The sequence below is a fragment of the Rhamphochromis sp. 'chilingali' genome, assembly GCF_963969265.1.
Source record: "Rhamphochromis sp. 'chilingali' genome assembly, chromosome: 19".
In the NCBI taxonomy this organism is placed as follows: domain Eukaryota; kingdom Metazoa; phylum Chordata; class Actinopteri; order Cichliformes; family Cichlidae; genus Rhamphochromis; species Rhamphochromis sp. 'chilingali'.
In genome coordinates this window covers 15,150,158-15,174,021 of record NC_137946.1, presented here as the reverse complement: position 1 = coordinate 15,174,021, position 23,864 = coordinate 15,150,158, and the positions used below count along the sequence as shown (strand labels likewise).

Genomic DNA, 23,864 nt, shown 5'->3' with positions numbered 1-23,864 from the left:
CAGAATACATTAAAACAAATCACAACTTATGTCTCTACAAAACAAGAAGGTGTGAAATTGTTGGGAAACGAAAAAAAGATTTCAACATCACCTGAACTGCTTTGGATTTCCCTCCGCTGAGCAGTAATAAGGTGTCAAACTCAGCAATCTGTCTGTGCGCAAGGACTTGGCAGATGCTAGGAAAAATGTTTTCAGCTCACTTTGCACGCAGGCAGGAATCCTTGCATTTACTAGCAACAGTCTACGGCTGGCAAGGTCAGATTCAGACATTTAAAACTGGAAATGCAATTTAAATGAGACGATTTAAAAAAAACAAACATCCAGGGCAGGATTTTTGGACCAAAATATGTCAAGTAAATGACATGTGGAGGAAAAACACTTTTGCTTAAATGTTCAACACTACAGTTTTTATCTGTTTTTTCAGTATAATGTGATATATGTGCAAATTACAATTAGCAGAATATCCGTTAAAACAAAAATATGTATTTGGTTTGGTAGGACGAATGTGATGCCCCCCTTCTTTCCCCTTGCCCTGCACTCAGAGTTAAGATTAGGGCAGCACGGTGGCACGGTGCGACTGGTTGTCTGTCTCTGTGTGTTGGCCCTGCGACAGACTAGCGACCTGTCCACGGTGTACCCCGCCTCTCGCCCTATGACAGCTGGGATAGGCTCCAGCGCCCCCCGCGACCCTGAAAAGGATAAGCGGACGCGAATGGATGGATGGATGTATTTGGTTTGGTAGGACAAATGTGATGCCCCCCCTTCTTTCCCCTTGCCCTGCACTCAGAGTTAAGATTAAGAGACAGAGTCAATGTGGTGTGGAAAATGAGGAGATGCTGACAAGCACACTCAAAAAATTGAAATTGGGTGGTTGTTACATGTACAAGATTCAAACTTGTAATTTGAACTAAATAATTTCATGTTTCTATGGTGAACGCAATTAAATCAAGTAGCATCTGCATGAAATTCAGCAGCTTAATTTGTTCTTGTTGAGATGACATGATACAATCTAGTCAGAGTGGTTAGTTGCCAAATTTCGCTCTACATAAATAAATCACTTCAAGTCAATGTAAGTATACTATACTATACTTTGACATGTTCAAAAATTGGTTATTTTACTTGGTTAAATCACGTGGTTAAATTGTGTTCATCCAACAACAGATTTTGTGCATGATGTTTTTTATTCTAGTCTTTTACCTGCTTCTGTGCGTTGTATCTGCACCAAAAAGTTCAATATTAGATCAAATGAGTCCAATAAATCAGGTAGAAAGTACTTTTCCACACTTAACAGCAGGTACTTTAATACAGAGACTGATATTACAATTCAAATTCCTTTTAGAATAAAAATGATATGAATAAAAGAGGCGCACACGTAATTCACAACTGGTTTCAGAAGGGTCATAAAAACTTTTTCATCAGAAGACTTATTTGTTTTTGTTTTTTGGAATATAAACAATTCAATCAGATTGTTTTCAGGCTGGGTTCTTTCTGCACATGGGGTCCATTCGTCTTTGCTTCTGCCAATGCCCAAAACAGTAATGTAACTGTGTGGTTATGCATGCCCAAAATGGCAGCTTCTGAGCTGAACTGGTCCCCTGGAACGGACACTAGCTGTCTTCAGGGAGCTGATCAGACACGTGCCACAGATTAGATTAGCCACTGAGGACATATTCATTACTTTAGTGGATATGACACTAAGTGCGTGTGCATCCACACATGCAAACACCAGACAGCTGACCTCAAAGCTTCCTAATCAGAATGAATCCAATTCAAATGAGAAATAATAATTAAAAATAAGAGGAGCCAAAGTTTTGCTTTCAAAGGTCAGATTTGTAATCTTATAAAGGCTTTTTTTCCTTTTAGTGTTTACCACAAAAGTGTCTGCTAATAAGATAGCGACTTCGAGTTACGAGTTTTGTCAACAGATGTGATTTTAATTATTACACCATTCACAGACGTTTGACAGATCTCCCTTCTGGTTTTCATCACGGCACACCTGTCCTGTGGCTCCATACTAAAAAGCCTGATTTCCCTCCAGAAAAAGGCACCATTGCAGGCAGATGCTGAGGCGCCACTTGGCTTCAACGACCACACACACACAGGCACGCAAACACACATCCACACACGTGTTCATCACCAGAAAATATCTCGTAGTCTGCTGACGTGCGTGCGCCTCTTCTCCTTCTTGTACTTGTGTGATTTATTAATTCCTATTTTATTCCAATATTTGGACTCAGATGCCACTAATCGGTGAATCACACAAGCTGTGATGCTTCTGCGCCAAGTTAGAATAAGGACAAAGTCTAGTTAAAACGTCATTTAAAAATAGACCGAGAGGTTTAGTTATATCCATTTCATTTAATTAAGATTAGAGCATTAGACCTCCACCAGCAAATGTGAGTTTGCTTCCTGTTTTTTTGGGCCTTCATCAGCTTATCTGGAGAGAAATGATGATATGTGACTTACAAGTTTACTAAAATAAAACTTTGGCACCTTAGCCGTCTTTTTCTTCCCCTTTTTGTAGCTGTAACTATTTCTGCGCTGTCTATATTTATTTAACTGCTCATGGAAATGCTGCCAGTACGACAGCAACCACGTACTGTTCACATACGTAAAGGTTGAAAGTACTGCAATCAGCATCAGGAACGGCTTACCAGTTTATCGATAGAATAACACGCTCTGTGGCAACTCGTGAGGGAAGCTGAAATCTCTTGTTAGGGTTTCTGTTAGATTTGTATTGTTGATTGTCATTTATGCTTAGAAATATTTACTTATATATGCTTAGAGTTTTGTAATTAGTTGTAGATTGGTAGAGGTTTTGATCCTTGATAGTCTGCAAACTTTGTGTGTATTAGACAGCACTTTGGGAGCATGAGAGGTCATACCGTGTCTTATTGTTTTATGGTAGGATTAACGTAGCTACGTCTGTTCTAGTCTAAGTGCTCTTTGTTTAGATGAACTGCAGGACTTCCTCACCGTGTTATCTAGGATGAACCATCTAGGGTGAGGGGGAGGCTACCCTCTTCCTGACCAAGGATGTTTAACCCTTTGATCAGCAACACACACACACACACACGCATACACACAGGCAAGGTACTCTTTGTTTGTATGTAGACGTCGTATGTTAATGAACCTATGCATATTCATGTAACCTCAATAAAAGGGCAGTGTTACAGGAGGACGGACGAGACCAACTGGAGTCAAGCGGTTGTCCGGTTCTCTCCCGTGCACGAGTAACATGAAGAACTTTGCCTATTTGTGTCTTGCTTAGCAGTGTAATTATATTGTCTTAACGTTCCAGCGAATAGGTTTATGCTACAAACCTAACAGTTTCCCTTTAAGAACCCCTGAGTTACATGGCTGCCTTGTTGTCGGAAGCTGGTGAGCATTTGAGAAGTAGCTGCAGCCGCTCTGAAGCACATGATGACATCATAGTTACTGTAATCTACACCCTCCAAAAAAGCTCTGTGCATATGTGCAGTGCCAACAGATATCCAAATGTTGTGAATCATTTTGCAGAAAGGTCATGTGATGTTATCCTGACGGCTCTTTCTCTGCCTCCTCAACATGCAGACCTGGCCTGAATAATAAAGGTTAACACTTAAGAAGCCACAGCAGCATTTTTTTTTAAAACTTTTGAATAAAAAGTTCACATTTCAGTGTAGTGATGTTCATTTCATGGTTTCATTTGTTTCTAACTATGTATGTACATGTTGTTCGGGCATTCAAATAGTTGCTGTTGCACTCTTCTGTTTGCAGACAGAGTAGACTAATTTGAACAGTTCTGATAGGCTTCACACCTCACACAGACCAGATTTGGCGCCGAGTATGGCAGTATGGCAGCCTCGTCGCGAGCTCCCCCAAGCAACGGCTTTCTTCTGTGTTTAATTTTACTTTTCCTTTATTTTTTCACGAGCAGCACTTGTCTCCTTGTGTACGACCGACAAACCTTACTGGACATAAAAGACGGTCTTTCTTATAACTTTCCGGAGTTCAAGTTTTGCAACACGGACGCTCCGTTTGCAGACCCCCCATTCATCTCACCTGAGACGCCTTTGTTCTCTGGCCCTGGAGGCCGCAAACGCCGACGCAGAGGGAGAAGATCTGGCGTTCTGGTTCGGCGCACTTACAGACCACCGTTACCCAGTTTATTACTGGCTAATATGCAGTCTCTGGAGAACAAGCTGTGCGAGCTTCGGGCACGGATCTCATTCCAGCGAGAGATGCGGGACTGCTGCGTGATCTGCCTCACAGAAACCTGGCTATCGGACAAAGTACCGGACTCCGCAATACAACTGCCGGGGTTCTCTGTGCACCGCGCGGACAGGTCACAGGATCTTACTGGGCGGTGGTGTATGTTTCATGATCAACAACAGCTGGTGTGATTATGCGAACGTGCACCCGGTCAAATCCTTCTGCTCACCGGACCTGGAGTACCTGATGATTAAGTGCCGGCCATTCTGGCTACCGAGGGAATTTACAGCAGTGATTATTACGGCTGTTTACATTCCCCCACAGAGGCAGCGTTTATCACAGCCGGAGACTTTAATAAGGGAAACCTGAAGAAAGTCTCACCAAAACTCCATCAACACATCCTTTTCAACACACGTGGAAACCGGCAACTCGACCACTGTTACACCTCTTTCCGGGATGCGTACAAAGCCCTCCCCCGCGCCCCATTCGGCCAATCAGATCACTGCTCCATCCTGCTCCTGCCCGCCTACAGGCAGAAGCTGAAACAGGAAGCTCCAACCCGGAGGGCGGTGCACTGTTGGACGGACCAATCGGAGTCTGCGCTGCGGGACTGTTTTGATCACGCGGACTGGGAAATGTTTCACGTGGCCGCCAGAGACATTGATGAATACACAGACTCAGTCTGTGGATTTATCAGGAAATGCGTGGAAGATGTCGTCCCATCCAGAACAGTCAAATCCTTCCCAAATCAAAAACCCTGGATTAACGGAGATGTTCGTGCGACACTGGCGGCACGGAACACCGCCTTTGCCTCCGCGAACACATCGGACTACAAACACGCACATTACCAACTCCGGAAGACGATCAAAGCAGCCAAACGTGAGTACAGGGACAGGGTGGAACAACAGTTTGACAACCCTCGGAGTATGTGGCAGGGACTAAACACGATCACAGACTTTAGAGGGAAAACCAGCACACCGCAGACCACGGCCTCTCTGTGTGAGGATCTAAACGTATTCTACGCTAGATTCGACACAGCGAACACCATGAGACCGGACAGTGTGCGCACCGCGGATGACGTCAGTGCGCACACTGTGTCTGAGGAGGATGTGCGGAAGTGCTTCAGGAAGGTGAACGCACGCAAAGCTACTGGTCCGGACGGGATTCCCGGCCGCGTCCTCAGGTCATGCGCGGCTCAGCTGGCTGGAGTGTTCACGCACATCTTCAACCTTTCCCTCTCTCTGTCTGTAGTCCCAGCCTGCTTCAAAATGGCCACCATCGTCCCTGTACCCAAATCCTCCACCATCTCCTCATTGAACGACTGGCGACCTGTAGCCCTGACCCCCATCGTAAGCAAATGCTTCGAGAAGCTGGTCAGGGACTTCATCTGCTCTGCACTACCCGACTCACTGGACCCTCTACAGTTTGCATACCGCCACAACAGGTCCACTGATGATGCCATAGCCCTGACACTACACACTGCCCTGTCACACCTGGAGAAGAGAGACACGTATGTGAGGATGCTGTTTGTAGATTACAGCTCAGCATTCAATACCATCGTTCCCTCGAAGCTGGACAGGAAACTGCAGGATCTAGGACTGAGCAGCTCCCTCTGCAGCTGGATCCTTAGCTTCCTGTCTGACAGACGCCAGGTGGTCAGACTGGGCAGCATCACCTCATCCCCCATCACACTGAACACTGGTGCTCCACAGGGGTGTGTACTGAGCCCTCTCCTGTACTCACTCTACACCTACGACTGCACAGCCACTAACAGCTCCAACATCATTGTGAAGTTTGCGGACGACACTACAGTGGTGGGTCTTATCACCAACGGTGATGAGACGGCTTACAGGGAGGAGGTCAGCGCCCTGACCCACTGGTGTCAAGACAACCATCTCACCCTCAACGTCGCAAAGACAAAGGAGTTGATAGTGGACTTCCGGAGGTGCAGAGAAGTACACACCCCCATCACCATCAACGGCGCTGCTGTGGAGAGAGTGAGCAGCTTCCGGTTCCTTGGAGTACATCTGGCTGAGGATCTTACGTGGTCAGTACACACAAACAAAACAGTGAAGAAGGCGCAGCAGCGCCTCTTCTTTCTCAGGAGACTGAAAAGATTCGGCATGAGCCCCCGCATCCTCAGGACCTTCTATCACTGTGCCATTGAGAGCATCCTCACTGGATGCATCACCACCTGGTATGGCAACAGCACCGCCTACAACTGCAAAGCTCTCCAGCGAGTAGTGCGGTGCTCTGAACGGATAATTGGAGGTGAGCTTCCCTCCCTCCAAGACATCTACAGGAAGCGCTGCCTGAGGAAAGCGGGGAGGATCATCAAGGACTCCAGTCACCCCAGCCATAAACTGTTCAGACTGCTTCCATCAGGAAGGAGGCTCTGCAGCATCCGGTCCCGTACCAGCAGACTGAGAGACAGCTTTTTCCATCAGGCCATCAGACTGCTGAACACGTCATAGACACCTCAGCTTCACTACTGGAACTTCAACATTATGCACTCCACACTGTATATAAATGCCACTTGTTTTGCACATATTCAACTCTGTATATTTTATATATTTTATTATTATTATTATTATTATTTTATTTTATTTTTTTACTATTTAATTTGTAAAAATGTGTATACACACACACACACACACACACACACACACACACACACACACACACACACACACACACACGTAGGAAAATATTTAGTATACACATCCAGAAATGCATACACTATTATATATTGTACATATATTTATTAGTTTCAGGTTGGCCATTCTTGTATTTTGCTCGTTTGTGTTGTTGTGTTTGCACATCTCTGTTGCTTGTGGGGCTCGCACACAAGAATTTCACTCGCATGTGCTGTGCCAGTGTGCCTGCACATGTGATGTGACAATAAAAAGTGATTTGATTTGATTTGATTTGATTTCCATGACATACAAAGTATGTTGTCCTTTTCGCCTCCTAAACCAATCACAATGCTTCTTTATAACCATATTTGCAAAGTGTGACATTAAATAGCACAATATGAATGACCATAAATGCTATTAAGGATAATTTATTCTACACAGAAAGTCTGCTCTCGTATAATCACAACATGATTTTAAGCTCATGAATACAGGATGCAGGTGGTATGAGCAGACTCACTCGGAGAAGGAAATAAAATGAATAGAAAAGTATCTTAAAATCTCTCTGGGTAATCATTCTTACATTTTCTGTCTAAGTAACTCCACTTGTAATATTTAGAAACCAGAAAAAGAATGAGCATAGTATTCAGAGTGTTCAGAGCCGCAGGTCATATGTATGAAATATTTAAATTCTAATCTCCTTTAAGTGTTTTTTTTTAATCTATCGTAGCAGTGTGATACCATACCAGTCTTCCCTTTTTGTGACTTAAAGCCACACAGATTCACGTTCTTACTATGTGCAGCTGAAGATAGTCTCCAAGCCCATGGGTGCTCTCCACTCGCACCAAGATGGCATCCTTCTGCTGAGTGCTGAAGCCCACGGCTAAGCGGTCAGCTCGGGTGCTCGGGCGCTCATTGGGGGCCCAGGTGAATGTGATGAGAGCTCCGCCTTTCCCGAAGATATACGTGGTGCCAGCTGGGAACAGAGGCAATAAGGAAAAGATGAGAGGACAGACAGTAGCCAGAGACACTTTTAAAAACAGGCAGCATTTTTAACATAATTAGTTCTGCTTTATCAGGTGTCTTCCCTTAGCCTTGGTTCTTTTAACTAATTTAACATTTGTTCGTTTTTAGGTTTTTTTTCTGGAAGTACCAATCCTTATTATAAAGAGATGAGATTCCACGTCTCTCTTTCCTTGCACGAACACTACCTTTCATTTTTCAAAATCATGCCATAGGCAGAGAAAAACTTCAACCAAAGATGGGAGATTTATTAAAGAAACCCACTCATGAATCTCCATTAAATAGCCTGAACTACTCATTTTGATAAAGCTTTGCTTTCACAAATGTAAACTTCTCTTGCACCATGGAAATCCAGAAACTAGCAGCATCTTTTGTCCCTGTACCTTCTTGGTTTTTGAAAGATAAGGATGATATTCTGGACAGTTCAGTTTGTTTTTTGTCATTTAGCCAACCATTTAATAATCACAGTTAAAATGCATCGCAAACACTTGATATTAATACAAAATAGCAGCTGGTGCAGAATCTAAGAGGTGCATGAGAACGAAATATATCTGCTTGAACCTTTACTGTGGAAGTCTTTCCTCTGTGCTCAGCAAGATTTTTGTCTCCTTGAGATAAACAACATAAACAACATTTGCCTTGCTTAAATTGCAGAATCCATATGCTGATCAGCCTGTACATATGACACCTCTTGTGACACCTGTTACATTTTCCTAAATTCTAAAAAAAACTAACAGACTGCATAAAGGCATTTCAACAATAATTTGCTAAATTCTTTCATTTGTGTACTTTAAGCCATTTAATATAATCCACACAGCTTTCATAGTTTAAATGTGGAAAATCTAAGTGAGAACCAAGCGCTGTCCGCAGGTTACAAAGTTACACAAAGGCAGGTGATAGTGCAGTCACTGTAATACGTGGCCATAGCAGAAATGAGAATTACTTAAGAAAGTACAAATAAACTTGTGTTGGATCGTTTCAGCAACTGAAACCTAAGAGCTGGTTTCACGACTGGTGGTTTTCAATGCCCGAATCTCTCAAAGATTTAAGTATAGAAGCTCAGAGAAACACTTGAGACAAAATTGTAGCCTCAATGTCAACCTTCTACAAAGACTCCACTCTTCAGCGTAATGGGCACTCACCATACAGGTTTCCTATTGACAGATCAAGCTGCTGGTTGGATGCTTTCTTAACATTAAACGCCTAATCCAAATGCTGAAAAACATCCTGTGCTGGCTTTGAATTTAAATTAAAAGGGCAGGTTCTCTGACAGCAATTATTTTAAAACAAAATTATTTCTTACTGAGGTAATCTTAATTGATGTCAGGGATTTGCAGTCGAATATGAGTCAGTGACATTAGTCACATCAAAGAGCGGTTTTATTGGCTTCTTCCTTTCAGTTAATGTTACTCACAGCTGGCCTCTTAGTCTCCTCTTCCCAAATTACTTTTGAGAAGACTGAAAAGGTTTGTGTGTCCTTGTAGATTCGTCTCTTCTTCTTAGATTACTTTTCTTTGCAGAATTTTGCAAGGGGACTTTGTTATTTTTCACAGTGATGTGTAATGGGCTTCTAGATTCATTTTCAAACCACTATCTTGCTTACTATGCCCGTGTCTTATTGTGTCTTAAACAAAATATAGGTTACGAATCACAGCCGTAACAACTCTGCGATGGGCCCCGGGGCAGATACGGTGTTTTTTTTAGGTTCCTACTGCCAGCAACCAAAGCAGGATCTCTCTCTCTCACACACACAGACACACAATGTATATTTGTGTAAAAAAATATTACATGGTATAGTAGCAGTAATACTAATATCAATAACATGGTTCCAGCTTTTGATCAGAACCACGGATAAAAGCATTCAAAGGAACAGACACATTTAAATAAGCTCATGCTATAAACTTGCACCATCTTCCAAAAGCCCAAAACAGATTCAGCCTCGCGAAAATCATATAAAAACATCTGTAATGTGTGTAAGCATGGAACAAACGAGAGAAACCCATTACCCACAGATCGTCACAGACTTATTTATAGGACTCCTCATTCACAATCGTTTCCTATGGTCCAGCTTCTAGATACATCATGCACACATATTACAGTATTATTTGTATATTTCCAGCCTATAAGTGAGAACAATGTTTCAGTGCTCTATAAAAACGCAAACTACTCACCGTCCCAACTTTATCTTTCGGACCTTGCGCTCACTGACAACACTGCTTAAACCCAGAGTCCTGCAGGTATACTCATCCTGTTCTCTCCTTCCTCTTTTCAACCGTACTTTAAAAAAAAAAAGTCCTGCTAAACATAATTTACAACAGCATCACAGGAGATGTAAACAGGTTCGCCTGCATCAACCACAAATGACAGAGAGAAAGGCCAGAAAAAAGCAAACAAACATAAAATAATCAAAGATTTCCCAGCATGCCTCTGTGCCATCAAAATGCATTTAGAAAAGGTTTCTGTTTTAATCAGTGGAGAGTAAATATTTGCAGAGCTAAAATTCAATTAATAAAGAAAATGTATACTGCATAAACGAGCTTCGGTCCAAAAGATAAAATTGTGAATTTAAAATATTAGCAGGACTAATTATCTGGTAACTATGCCAACTAGCCCCCACCTCACATCCTCTGGGCCTCGGGGTATTGTCCCAACTGCCCCATCGGATGCTACGCCTTTGTTATGAAAAACAACATAGCATTATGAGGGCATATGGTAATAAATTCTATCAGCCCTACAACATATAGTGCAGTACTTGTGCAGATAGTCTACTTGCCTATAAGGAGTTCCAAACTAGCACTTCACCACATACTCAGCCAAAATCAAACACTGCTGGTATTTGTTGGAGGACCATAATGCTGCAGTTGATTATATCATACAAGCCTTCATGATTCCTAGCTCTGTTTACTCTTGTGAAAGCAAACAAAGAGCAGCCAAGCCACGGTGTGGTCAGTCCACATGTTCGGAGACCCCATTTCATATCAGGCCTCTTTTCAAATTTCACTGTGCTGTATAAGCCAGGACACCTCTTTAAAAGTATACTCAAGAGGCTTAAGCCTCATGCACTTCTTGTTCCCAGTTTTAGAAGTCTAAATACCGGTCTTTGGTCGATCGCTGCATCACATTTAATAGTGTGGTGAGTACAAATGTCACCAAATGTCATCAGAAAAATGTGGGGGACTTTCGTTATAGCTAAATAACAACAAAAATGTAGATTTATGAAAGAAAATCATATTTTAGCAAAGCAATAGATGGCATCTTCATTCTATTCAAATACGACAAAGTCATGCTTAATTACCAGATAAGTCATCTCATGTGAAAACAGCAATTTAACCTGTAGTCTTTCACTGTAACTGTGTTGAGAAGTTAGAAAATTATATCTGCCTGTTATTATATACTCAGCTAAAATATAACTGACATGTTCACATGTAGGCTAATGTACACGGCAGAGCTGCCATGTATTGTTCACTGTAATTATTCATTCTTTCCATACTGGGTGCAGCAAAACCTAAATGGATATTAATGCAAGTGACGGTGAACAACACTGACAGATGTGCTGAGGGAAAGTTCAGACGCAGCTACTAACTGACTCCAGCAGACTGAATTAGTCAAGTGGATATCTTCCAAGGCTACAGGGCTTTTAACTGCGAGTGTTTACTCGCTAAGCCGCAGTGGATGGAACAAAGAAGAGTATCGGTAGATACCCTCTTGATTCAGCTAACGCCTACGCATGAAACCGTGTATTAATTTTATCATTAGTTCAGATTGGTATCAGGAGTGATTTCGTATATTTTAATGGATTCTTCTCGGCAAAAATACAGCAGACAAAAATCCAATCCAGTCTTTACTGTACTCAATTACACGTGACCAAATTTCCGAATAACTAAGCTAAAGCTCATTAACCAAATGGTCTTGAAGTACAACACTTGATATTGGGTGACTGCTTATTAATTATGGACCTATGGAAGTGTATTTCGGAAATTATGAAATTTCAATTAAGTCTGCTGGAAGAAGGGATTTCTTTGTGAGCAGTACACACTGATGAGATAAACAAAAACAACAAAAACTCTTTAATCTCAGAAATGATTTCCCCCGTCAAGGAAACGTCTCACTACAAATGGTTTCCAAACACAAACATTTAGTTTGCTGTTGGGATCACAGAAAACAGACAGAGCAGAAAGGCGAACAAAGGTAGCAAGCACTCCTTGTGTGTGCATAAAAAAATATAGAATATTAATACACCTGCACAGAAACACCTGTCTATAGATAGCAGTAACTCCTGAATTAGTCATAACATTAAAGCATTTCAATACACCTTTCTGCCTTCCTGTTCCGTCTCCTCTTATCTCTTCTTTTCTGTGGCTGAGCTCCATCAACGAAAGCACACATAAAATCAAAATTATTTCTATAAACATCACAATTTGTTGCTTTGAAACAGCTCCCTGCTCGCTCGCTCTCTGCCGACTACCTCATGGGAGTTCTCTGCTCTTGTCTTGTGGCTGTACATTGCATCTGTGCTTTAATAACAAGGCCTCCTTGGAGATTCTCAACTGCAAAGTGTTCACTGTATATCACATCATTATTAGTTTGCAGCTGTGGCAATTAACTATATTTTACACAGGCACTGCAATGCTCCTGCTGTCTACTATATTATATATGGGAATAATAATAAAGCGATGGAGCATATTCACTGTGCAAATCAAATTAGGGATATTAAAGATAAAAGATGTAAGACAACGACCTACAAACGGCTTCAAACATTAAGAAAATAAATTAATCATTATCCGAATAAATAATTGATCAGTACAGTGATTTAATAGCCATGACTTCATGTCAAATGTACAGATTGACTGATATCTACCAAAGTTACACGCTAACCACTAACTGCCAGCCCATGCCCTTACGTAACGCCATTTTGTACCCCAAGATGAGATAGTGAGTCAATGAAGCATCCAGTCTGCCCTCAGTCCATCACGAGAGCAAGAAGATTTAGTGCTACCCAGAGCTCGTATTTTTCTTTTATACCATCTATGATTCTGACCTCTTGTCAGTCATGTTGAAGGGCAGGAAGTCAATGAATGAAACAGTAAACACAACGATGGCGACGGCACTCAACGGCCCTGGCAAGCGACCACTAGGAAGCAGGATTAACATGAAAGGCAGCTGGCTTTGTTTATACCCTAGCGCCTATCCCTCCCGCCTGCACACTGTGCATAACACATTCCCTCCTGGCCAGCATCAAGCAATACTCGGGACTGGTATTGGTATCTGGTTCCCGCAGCAAGCCTAAATTATGCAGTTTGTCTCGCAGATCACATGCATGTTGGCTATATGATGATCTATATGCTTTAGCAACATCTGTCGATAAACGTGATCACCAGTCAGAAAATAAAGAAAGCTGGCCAAAGAAACCAAAGTAGCATCGCTGGTGCAACAGTCACGTCATCTAGAGTTAGACATGCTACACACTGCACCTTTAAAAATGTCTCTCAGTTTAACACAGCCCCCTCAGCATATAATGATATCATATGAATAATTCGCTTTTTTAAAAAAAATGCATAGTAATTACGTAAATGGAGCACCTGAATTTCTATAGAGAAACCATGAGTGATTGTCATGTCTTAATGGATCCTTTACACAACAAATGTAACAGTATGGATTGCTTGTTTGTGCCAAGATGCATGCTACCCACTCAAACATCCTGTTCTTTTCATTTGAGCTCTCAGCCAGCTGAATACGCGAGAGACGAGGCAACATGCTCATAGGACTTGGAAAATACGCTGAGATGCTGGCGATAATTTTTATCACATGTATCAGTTAAGATGTGAAAAGGTTTGAAATCGCCCCCTGAGCTTGCTGTCGTAAAGAATTCCTGTGGCCAGAGGGAGCGAATATTTGCTGTCATAATGAATCATACAAAAAGCGACTAATATCAGCAACATTACTGACACAAAGCAGTGGAATAAGCTGTAAATTACTCATCCTCTCATTGCCATTTAAATCATTTCTGGTGATTATGATCAGGATTTTCATATCTAAGTACACCTAAGGCTGTATAATGTCAATTAACAGCTCTGAATTGGCCTGCCAGCCTCCAGCAGGGCAAAAATGTCCAAGTGTAGTACAGTATACTGTACAATATGCTGTGGAGGCATCAGACAGACAGTTTGTGAAGGGCAATAAGGGCACTTTACTGGAAAAACAAAGCTGTTCAATTAAGAAAATAAACTCACATACATCTTTCATCTGTGAGCGGTTTCCTGAAATAGAGGGTTATGGAGAAATATCAAGTTCGAATTTATCATTTGACTTATGGCATCTGAGGCACACTTCTTCCACGGTCTATTAAATACGGCTCACTGAAACGATGAAAATGAATAGTGCAGCCTAAAGCCTGACAGAGAGGACATATTGCTCCCAAGTAAAAATATGGCGTTCACGTTAGAAAGTGGCATCATATACTTAGCACAGTAAACACAGACTTCGGAAATCAAATCAATCAAATCAATTAAATCTGATCAACCAAAAGCCAGACTGAAAAACGTTATGAATCTTAAATAAATGCACATTCAGCTGGCGCACGCAGGCTTCAGCTGTATTATGCTTGAATTGCAGTTTCTGCTCCTATCAGCAAGATGTATCCACGCTGTCACTTCTTAAATTGAATGTCTGCAGCTCAGAGCACCTCCAACAAACCCCGTCTTCTAAACCAGTGTTAAGGTTTTGCCCCGCTCAGATTTCAGGTGATGTGTGTCCTGGTGAAGCTGTTTTGACAGTGACTCAAGTGCAAGACATCTCCCATCAATGCGCCACAATAGCTTTTATGACCATGTCAGTGATAATGACCCCAGCCTTCTCAGACTTTGCCCCGTCAGCTGTCATTGTTGAAATAAAGCGATATTAAAGTTACCTGTGATGGCTTGATCGTGAGGCAGGTGTATTTTAAACATCTGGAACCGAAAACATTTTTTAACATTGCTTATGGTATTTATTTTCTAGCAATAGCTACTCAGTGTGCTTAACTCTGCCATGGGGGGAGGGACACGAGCCAGTCTACGCCTAGTGCTTCTCTCCAGTAAATGGGGAGAGTTGCATCAGGAAGGCCATGTAGTGTAAAACCTTTGCTAAATCAAATATGCTTCGTGAAGAATGAGATTTCCATACCAGATCAGTTGAGGACTGGGCTAACAACAAGCGCCGCTGCTGATGTTGCCAGCAGGGTGCCGGTGGAAACTGTGTTAGTGTTTGCTGAAGACATAGGAGGAGGAGGGGGGTTTGGCAGCAGGGCGAGAGAAGAAAATGTAGACAAAGGATGTTGAAGATGGAACTGCCAGGGAGGAGGGAAAGAAGAAGACCAAAGAGACGGCTCAGGGATGTAGTGAAGGAGAAGGTTTGGAAAGAAGAGATGGAGGAAGCAAAGGGAGCAGCAAAAAGAAGAAGCAGGAGAAGACGAAGAAGCCATTCAGCGTGCTTCTAGTTTAATTTATGCAGTATAAAGTAGCTCTGATTGCTACTGGTGGAGTGCCCTATTCCCACCATGGATTCAAATTGTCAAAGAACTCAGAGGGAATGATGACGCAAGTAAAGCAGCATTATTTTATCTCACTGAGATGAGCCTAATAGTTACAGTTCACTTTTCTCTCTTCAGGCCACATCAGAGCTATATTAAAGGGAGACCTCATCACTTTTACACATCAAAGTGTGTTTGCTGGTCTTGGGGAGTTGCATAAAGGCTTGAGTGGCTCCAGAGGAAGCTGCATTAAATCTGATAAATGTCGGTTAGAACTGAAGACTACAAGTTTGGGAATGAATAAAAATCTGGTAGTGAGGACATATAGTCTGCTTAATAGACCTCCGTGGCCTAGCCTATGCTTTAATACATCGAACTGAATCATAAAGTTGCATTGTGGGTAATACAAATAGCAGGTTTTGGCACCAAAGAAGAATGTGTCGAATGAAAAAAGCATTAACTTTGAACCCATTCTTAACTGTCCATGATGTGCTTGACAGTGTAATGCTATGCTCTCAGCTGGGTTGTGTTAAAATGGTGGCACACGCATGCTACTGCTAATGCAAACTGAACATTTCCTCTCACTGCTGCTTCAGATTAAAAGCATTCAACTGGCAAAACACAGAGCGGGCTTTTAATGATTTATCAATAATGCGCCTCCAAAGCAAAACAACAGGAGTTTGTTCTACCAGGCTATAAACCGATACAGCTGTTGCTCCTCTGCTGCATGTCTGCCAAAGTAGCTGCTAAAGGACATCAGCTGAAGTGTAAAATCCTACTTGCTGTGATCACAGTAAGAACAGGTGTCACCATCCCAACTCAGATATTATTGTATTTAATGACGAATGTGATTTTGAGATCCCGAAATGCACACTGCAGTGCTCTGATAAGCACCTGTAATCTGCCAGTTATATGGCCTATGGAAAAAAAGGAACATGCATGACACAATTGTGCACCTTTAGCAAAGCATATTATAACAGGGTTTTACTTTGTTGAGAATTGAAAACACTACAAGACCTTGAAAAAATGGATTTCCTAGAAACCTTTAGTCTGCAGCTACATTCATTCATTTTTGTGTTTTAGACTCTTTCTCATCGAGCACCTCTGCAGTCTTTATATTTTTTAATATATTTTTTTCTCCTCTTGGTTCTTTTTTTGGTTAATTTTTTAGAAGCTGAAATATCCATTATGCACCAAGACCTAACTTGGACCTAACTTCTCAATAATCTTGATATCAAGACTGTCCTGTCTTGTCATGCAAGCAGAAGTTTCTGATGCAATATAATGGTACAGCAAGCCAACTTATAATGTGCTCTGTGACGTACTAAAAAAAACCCATCACTCTTTGTGAATGTGACCCTTCTTCTTTTTATCGACTACCATAAATGTATGGCCAACGTATTAACTTCACTGCACCTCAAGAGGAGCCTTGCTAATGCTCACTGTAATGTTACAGATGGGCAGGATTACAAGACAATGCTGCTTTTCTTACCAGCCCCCGTATAGGCCTACATCTCCTACTAATGCAGAATGCTGGGCTGCTTAATGGATTGCTAAAAATGTGTACCAGTTAGGCAGCATAAATGCAATCTACAGTATATGTGCCATGATGTTTGGTTACTGGCTATTTTTTCGAGAACGCAGCACTCGCACTTCTTTTGTGTCTCATTTTTTTCCCTCTTAAAACACTTTTTCAGCCTCCTGTTCTGCTTTGCTGCAGATCTAGAGCAGGTCTCTTGTTTCTGCTTTTACGCCCCATCCTTTGTCGCGTCCACCACCCAAAACGACCCGCTCAATCAAAATGAATGGAATGGCAATGGAGGCAATGGCTGTATGATTTTGATTTTGATATGAAATTAACAAGCAAAATCTGAACACATATGCATCCGCTGGCCGAGACAACCTCTGTTGCTTAAATTTGTTTTTATTTGTCGTGTGTGTTTGTAAGTGTATTATTGTGCATGTGTACTCAAGCCTTCCTCACTACGATCCTTGAGGGTAATGTAATATGCGACCTGGAGACAACTGAGCCCCCTTCAACGGATCTTCGGGCGTCCCTTTGTTTTCCCTTTCTGCAGCTCTCAAAGCAAGAAAAAAATAAACACTGTGGTGCACTAATGCATCGATCTAAGGACAGCATGCTTTCTGTTTTATTCAATCTTTAAATTTTGAATTGTGCCCAAAGGTATCATCACTGAAAGAAGCTCACTAAACCATTTCCTGCACTTGAGACGTCTCTCTTCAAGCATTAGCTCCTCTTTGCCTTGCCTCAGCCAGACAGTTCTTGCACTAACATGGGGGCCCTGGAGATCTAAGTGCAGCATATTTTTACTGAGTGTGTTGAACATGCAGGTGTGTTGTGAGCATGAAGGGGGGTCAGCTGGTGCAATCTTTCTTGCATTCTTGTTGAGAGCATACAAGGTCTTTGGCACTGGGGTCATGGCTAGCTCTCTTGCGGTCTAGTGGTTCGGTGATGAGTTCAGCAAATCCCAGCATAGAACCTGATTTAAAACAACGCTGCATTTAAGGAGCATGCGCAAAATCTCTTGAGTTTTAATGGCCCTGCAGTGATGGAATATGAACTATGGAAGAATGGAAGCAAGCAAGTTACATAATATGCTTCAAATTGGGATTTGGCTTCCCCTGGTATAAGAAAAGCTTCAGTTAACATGGTGTTAACATTCTTGAAAAGGACCTGTTCAATAGCTAATGAACTCATGTAGGGTATTTTGTTTAGCAAGTGGAAACATTTTATTTATAATGAACCAGATACCGCTGCTAAATTGCATAAACCAAACCATGCTGAAAACATGCTGCAGGTCTTTGTGAGCAGTTGATAAAGTAGGTGTGACTGAGTTATTCACGGTTTTATTCGAGGCTTAGGAATGAATGAAAAACCTATTTTGAATTATGAATTTATTATATTGCTGTAAATGCATTTTGAGTGTTAATGCTTTTTTATTATGTTACATGAAGGGAAGGGGAAGGACAACAACAAAAAAACTATCAAAGACCAGCTGAGCGATGAGCAGTGCCTGGTACTTGGAGAAAGAAGGATTTCTGATTTTGTAGAGGGATTTGAAGGTGCGTCGTTGCAGAGTTTAACGTAAAAAATGTACAGGGCAGAACAAACTACTACTGGCTTAATCGGCCAGTTATTTTCTCAATTTTTTTGCTTTCCTGATCAAGCTTATGAAACAGAGAAAATCATTCATTTTTTTCCAACTTGAGAATCAGGAATGTTTGCCATTTTTGCTAAAAATGATGTTAAAACAATTCAAAAAACACATTTTATTCTTGTGGTTAGGAGCATCTGTGGCTTTGATAAATAGGATGAGAAATGAACTATATGAATGCCACTCCATCTAAGATACTGCTAGAAAACAGTTATTTGTTGATCGCGTAAAGCAAAAGGAATAAAAACCTTTACAACCTCACACCTTAGTCCTAATTCAGTGATTAATGCTGTCCTATTTTGCTTGGTATTTCATGCACTTGTCATAGAAATACTGTGTGTATGATCATGCTATGAACATTACCCACTTTAATGTAACAATAAATCCAATAATGTGTTTTGGATGACAAATGTAAGGCTTTGCAGCAGGCTAGGTGGCCCATAAATAGAAAATAGCCCAGGGGCATCCAGAAGTCTTTGGCCAGCCTTGACACACATGGCCACGCACATGCACACGCTCAGGCTCATACACACAGGCATTTATGCTATATCAAAGCAAGGACAAAGCCCCCCAAAACAAACTATGGTTTAAGTGTTACAATAAAGGTGTTTGTGACCAATAATGAAGGCCATATTTATTATGCCTTTTTAAAGGGTTAGGACTCTCTGATAGTTATTCCACGACTTACTACCGTAAACATGACACCAATAAATGCTCCCCAAAATCCAGATATGCATTCTACATATTGCGTTACGGTATTGCAGACATGGCTTGTAAATCACAAGTGCTGCCTGCATCATTTATGTTGCACTAAATTGAATTTCTTGCTCTGAAGCACATCCTTCATAATAACCCACAGTACAAAATCTATAATAGAGGTAATTGAAAATTTATCAGCAACTTCTTAGAAGTGTTTTTTTTTATAAGCTTGTTTGATCACAGGCTGTGCTGTCCTTGTAAAAGCCTGGTCAGGAATGATATGGCTATAATAGCACAGATGTAATTCATCACATTTTTAGCCCTTTTGCAAGCGACAAAACTGCTGCCGTGAAAAAGACACTGCAAATCCATCGGGTCTCTTTTTATAGGACATAAAAGCAAGTCCTAGGACTGAAATTTCAAAGTAAGATATAAAAGGGAGCAATGACTCTGGTGTCAGCGCTTTGAAGGACCCGATTTAAGGAGTGTAGCCAATTTGATGCAGATTGTTGAGGACAGATCAATACTTTATATCACATCCACTAAGCTCGAGTTATATCGAAGCCTTGAAAAATAACCAGAACAGAAAATGATCAAGACCAATTTTTAAACAAAATCAAGATTATTTTCATAAATTTAAAGCAATCCCCACTCGAACTCCGTTTGTACAGTATAATCACTGTAGAGCTTCTGTGCCACGACATCGCACTAATTACAACACACTGCATCAATCACCTTTGCCACAAGGGAAAAATCATAACAACGAGTGCATTGTGCCACTCAAAAACAAGCAGGAACATCACAGAGAAAGATAAGGAGATTTGCAACGATGATTCATCATGCTGTTGATCTCTATTTGTAATGAAACAAACACAGATCCACAGATGCAGTCGCATCTTGAACAGCAGCACGGGGAGAGGGCAAACACTATTGATACCGACGGACAGATAAAGATAGTTAATGACGCACAGAGGCTTGCAGCTCATCTATAGCTGCTGAAAGAGCTATAGTGCCTCTGTATCTCACAAAAAAGCCACCAAGAATAATAAAATAAAAAGAACAAGAACAGCAGTAGCCTTTCTACCTCTAAAACGACAATACTGCCAATTCTGTCAGACAGCAGAGATTTTATCTGACATCTAGCTCTTAATAATCCCACGGCACTCTGTTCTATCTAAGTAAAGTGATGCCTTGGTGATGCAGCAAAGTGTAAACCTCAAAGGGAAATGTCTTACCATGGCCCCCTCTTGTAAGAAAAGGCATCCTGTTGATAGCAATGGGAACAGTACCATGTTTATTATGGAAGTGGTGGACATGGTGTGTGGTACTGAGACTTGAGGACACGCGTGCTGTTCCAGTCTGGATGGGGAGTATAGTAAGCAAGGTGAACCAAAAGGCAAGTCTCGAACAATAACTTAGGCCCATGCCTAGGCTAAACTGTGACCAGCTGCTCCGCTGTCCAAGCACAGAGGTGGCTGCAAAGAGTCTACCCATGTATATTAGATCCACATGGGCCCAGGACAGAAAACTTGGCCAAGCTTTGGCCTCTGACAGTCCAACTTGAAGACTAACAATCTGGGCCCATTTCTTTTGTACTCCCTTAGACTGGTTCGAGAGTTCTAGATTCTGGACAAAAATATCCTCTGGATGTTATGAAAAATATCAAAACCGGATATAAAAACAGGCAGTCAAAATCCAGTTGCATTTGCGGAAGAAACTGTAGAGCAACTAACCTGTCTATTCTCACTTAACATTGTGCCATGCCGACATGTCCACTGCACGGAAAAGCTAGATTTATAATCTCACTAAAAAGCATCCTGAAAGCACATTCTTCCAAAAGTGAGCCAGGTGCATCCTAAATGCAGAGAAGATAAACATCCGAATAAAGAAAAGGAAACGAATCCAGCCTTGATTTCAAACGGGCATGTTGCTCAACCATGATATTTAGGCATGAGAAGTGGCACGAAAGAGATTGATGTGATAGGAATTCTGATAAGAGTCTCCATCGCCCACAGGTAGAGCTTGGGGGCAGCTGAGCCTGCCCACTAAGAAGAAGAGTGCCCCTCCACCGCAGTAGAAGACATAACACGCTCCCGCGAGAAACTGGATCATTTCATTAAGCAAAAATCACGAGCAGATAAAAATAGGTGGAGATGCAGCGATGAAGGGTGATGCAGGAACCAGTGCTTTTGTTCCCCTTTAGCCAGGGAATGGGTAGAGAACGGAGATTGGGAGGGGGGGGGGGGAGAGATGAGAGAGAGAGAGCGAGAGACAGGGAGCAGTATCTGCAGCAGCGGCAGCAGCAGCGCGGTAAAGGAGAAAATCCAGAAAATAAATAAATAATTTCTCAGCGGCTCCTCGTTCAGCCTCTCACAGGCGCAGCAAATCCAGCGAACGGCAACCTCTGGCGTGGCGATCTACCAGAATGCAGCTGAGTGTTTCTGTTTCAATTGAACGTACAATCCTCCCCTCACGCTCCACCTGCTTAGTCTCACGCAGTAGCGACTACTGCTGCATTCCTCTCACTGCTGCTCCTTTATTCCCCCTTTATCTTCTCCTGTTACCTTGTCCAGATCCGCCGTACTGCCTCTGACGGAGAACGGTTGGTTAACGTGACGGCTGCGTCTGTCTGTCTCTGAAGGAGAGCAGGTGATTCTCCTCAGATCAGATGGCTTGGGTGGCAGCGAGTGAGATGTAGCCTTGGACTGCCGCAGCAAAAATTATGCTAATTAAAAAGCACCGTCGTATAATAATGAATCCCGGATGGGTAAAATTCCAGGACAAGTCTGGACCCCGGCAAAAAGCAACCTTGCCTTGGAGTTGTGGTCTAATGAATGCAAGATAAAGGAGCTCTTCTGAAGGCATACTGTAGTCAGAGGCTCTGATCCAGTGAGGCACAGCATGTGCCTCTGTGTGTGTGTGTGTGTGTGTGTGTGCGTTGTGTGTGTGTGTGTGTGCGTCTGAGAAAGAGAGTCTGTGAGCGAAGAGAGTGGGGGGGGGGTGGCGAGGATGGGAGAACGATAGCAGAAGGGAGGGAGACACAGGAAGAGACAGCGAAAGAGAAAACAGGCAGCCACGGCGCAAACACACACGGAAATAGTGAGGCAAGTAAATGGGTTGTGTGAATAAATACATGCTACAGATTCACAGCGCACTGGCTTGCAGGTCCTGGCAGTAACACGCAGGAATCATACTGCAGAGGAGGAGCCTGATTTAGGTGAGCTGTCAGAGCTGTTACAGAATGAACACAAGGGTATTGGTATGGACGTGCTCCTAACATAAAGACTCCAGAGCTACAACAGGCATGAACGACAGAAACACAAATACCTGTCAGAGCAATATCGCTCGCCACCCCTAAGCTAAGCAAGTTATGGGCGGCGGTATGTAATCCATTTTAAGCAAATCAATGGCTTGCATCAAAATTCAATCTCAAACCTCTCTTTTCCCAGGATTGCACTTCCAAACCTTTGCTGTTTTTACATTACACTCCAAATCAATTCGCTCTAATCCCTCTGCCTGCTGTTTTCACCTCATACCTGTATACGAGGCACCCCTATGTTAAAAGAGCTCAGTAGCTCTGCTGCTTAACCATGCAGAACTTATTCTAGGCAACGACTGATCCGAGTTTCCGAGCTGCTCACGTTTTGAACTGATGAATTGGACTACGTTGACACTCGAGAGGATGGAACACATTATCAGAAAGGGAGAGACAAAGTGAGGAGGGGTGGGTGGGATGGGGGGAGGAGGTTGAGGATGGAGTCAAATAGGAGAAACAGTGAGGAAGAGATTGCAGGAGAAGTAACGGGAGACTGCAGCTATATCAGCTAAATCACGGTCGATATAGATATCAGCTGGGATTGCCTAGTCGGTTGAAAGGACACGCATGGTAACAGGAGGACAGAGGCAAGCCATGCAGCACCACCTCTCATGGTGACAAGAAGTCGACGCAGGCCATTACTCAAGCAGGGGAGGGGGTGGGGCATGTGGGGGAGTGAGGCTGGTCGAACAAAAAAGAACACAGGAGGGATGAGTGCACAGCACTCTGGAATGGCAAGTGCCCAAACAGCATGTAGACATTTATCTGCTGCTATTATGAACGTGAATAAGCTGGAAGAAGCTGTGGATTTTTATTTTTTCGGTCAGAGGGAGATTTAATTCCCTTATGTGTATCCTCTTCTATACATTTCTCCATAAATCTTAATACTGGGAAGCACATGCCAGCTTAATCAAACAGTGACGATGCTGAGCGCTGTCCGGCTATAACATGTAGACACATTTTACAGTAATAACTATTTGCTGTGGAAAGGCACTGACAAGCACAGAGAGAATAATCCCCCGATGACGCCAACTGAAAAGTCAATTTTATTTCCACTGTCAAAGCAGTTCAGCCATTTTCAGTTTTGCACAGCCAAAAATACGGGCAGTCATAACAAATAATTTCAGCAAGAAATTCTCTCTGACACACAATTCAAATAAAACCAGTATTTAATTTCCAGATGATATTTCTCTGAGAACTGTCTACAATGAAGGGCTTACGTTAATTAGTTTGCGTACTTGAGGGTTGCTTAACACCATCGAAGTCACAATATCTGGACAACACAAGGGAGAAGGATGGATGACTGTAACCTTGTG

General features: G+C 42.3%; 1 protein-coding gene across 1 annotated transcript in view; it reads right to left on the bottom strand.

Annotated features, from left to right (window-relative positions):
• Positions 1-23,864, bottom strand: part of nrxn2a (neurexin 2a) — a 130,308-nt gene that overhangs the window by 13,493 nt on the left and 92,951 nt on the right. The window contains exon 17 of the mRNA XM_080866816.1: positions 7,622-7,803. Coding sequence (XP_080722942.1) covers positions 7,622-7,803 — 182 coding nt within the window. The remainder of the gene's footprint in view (positions 1-7,621; positions 7,804-23,864) is intronic.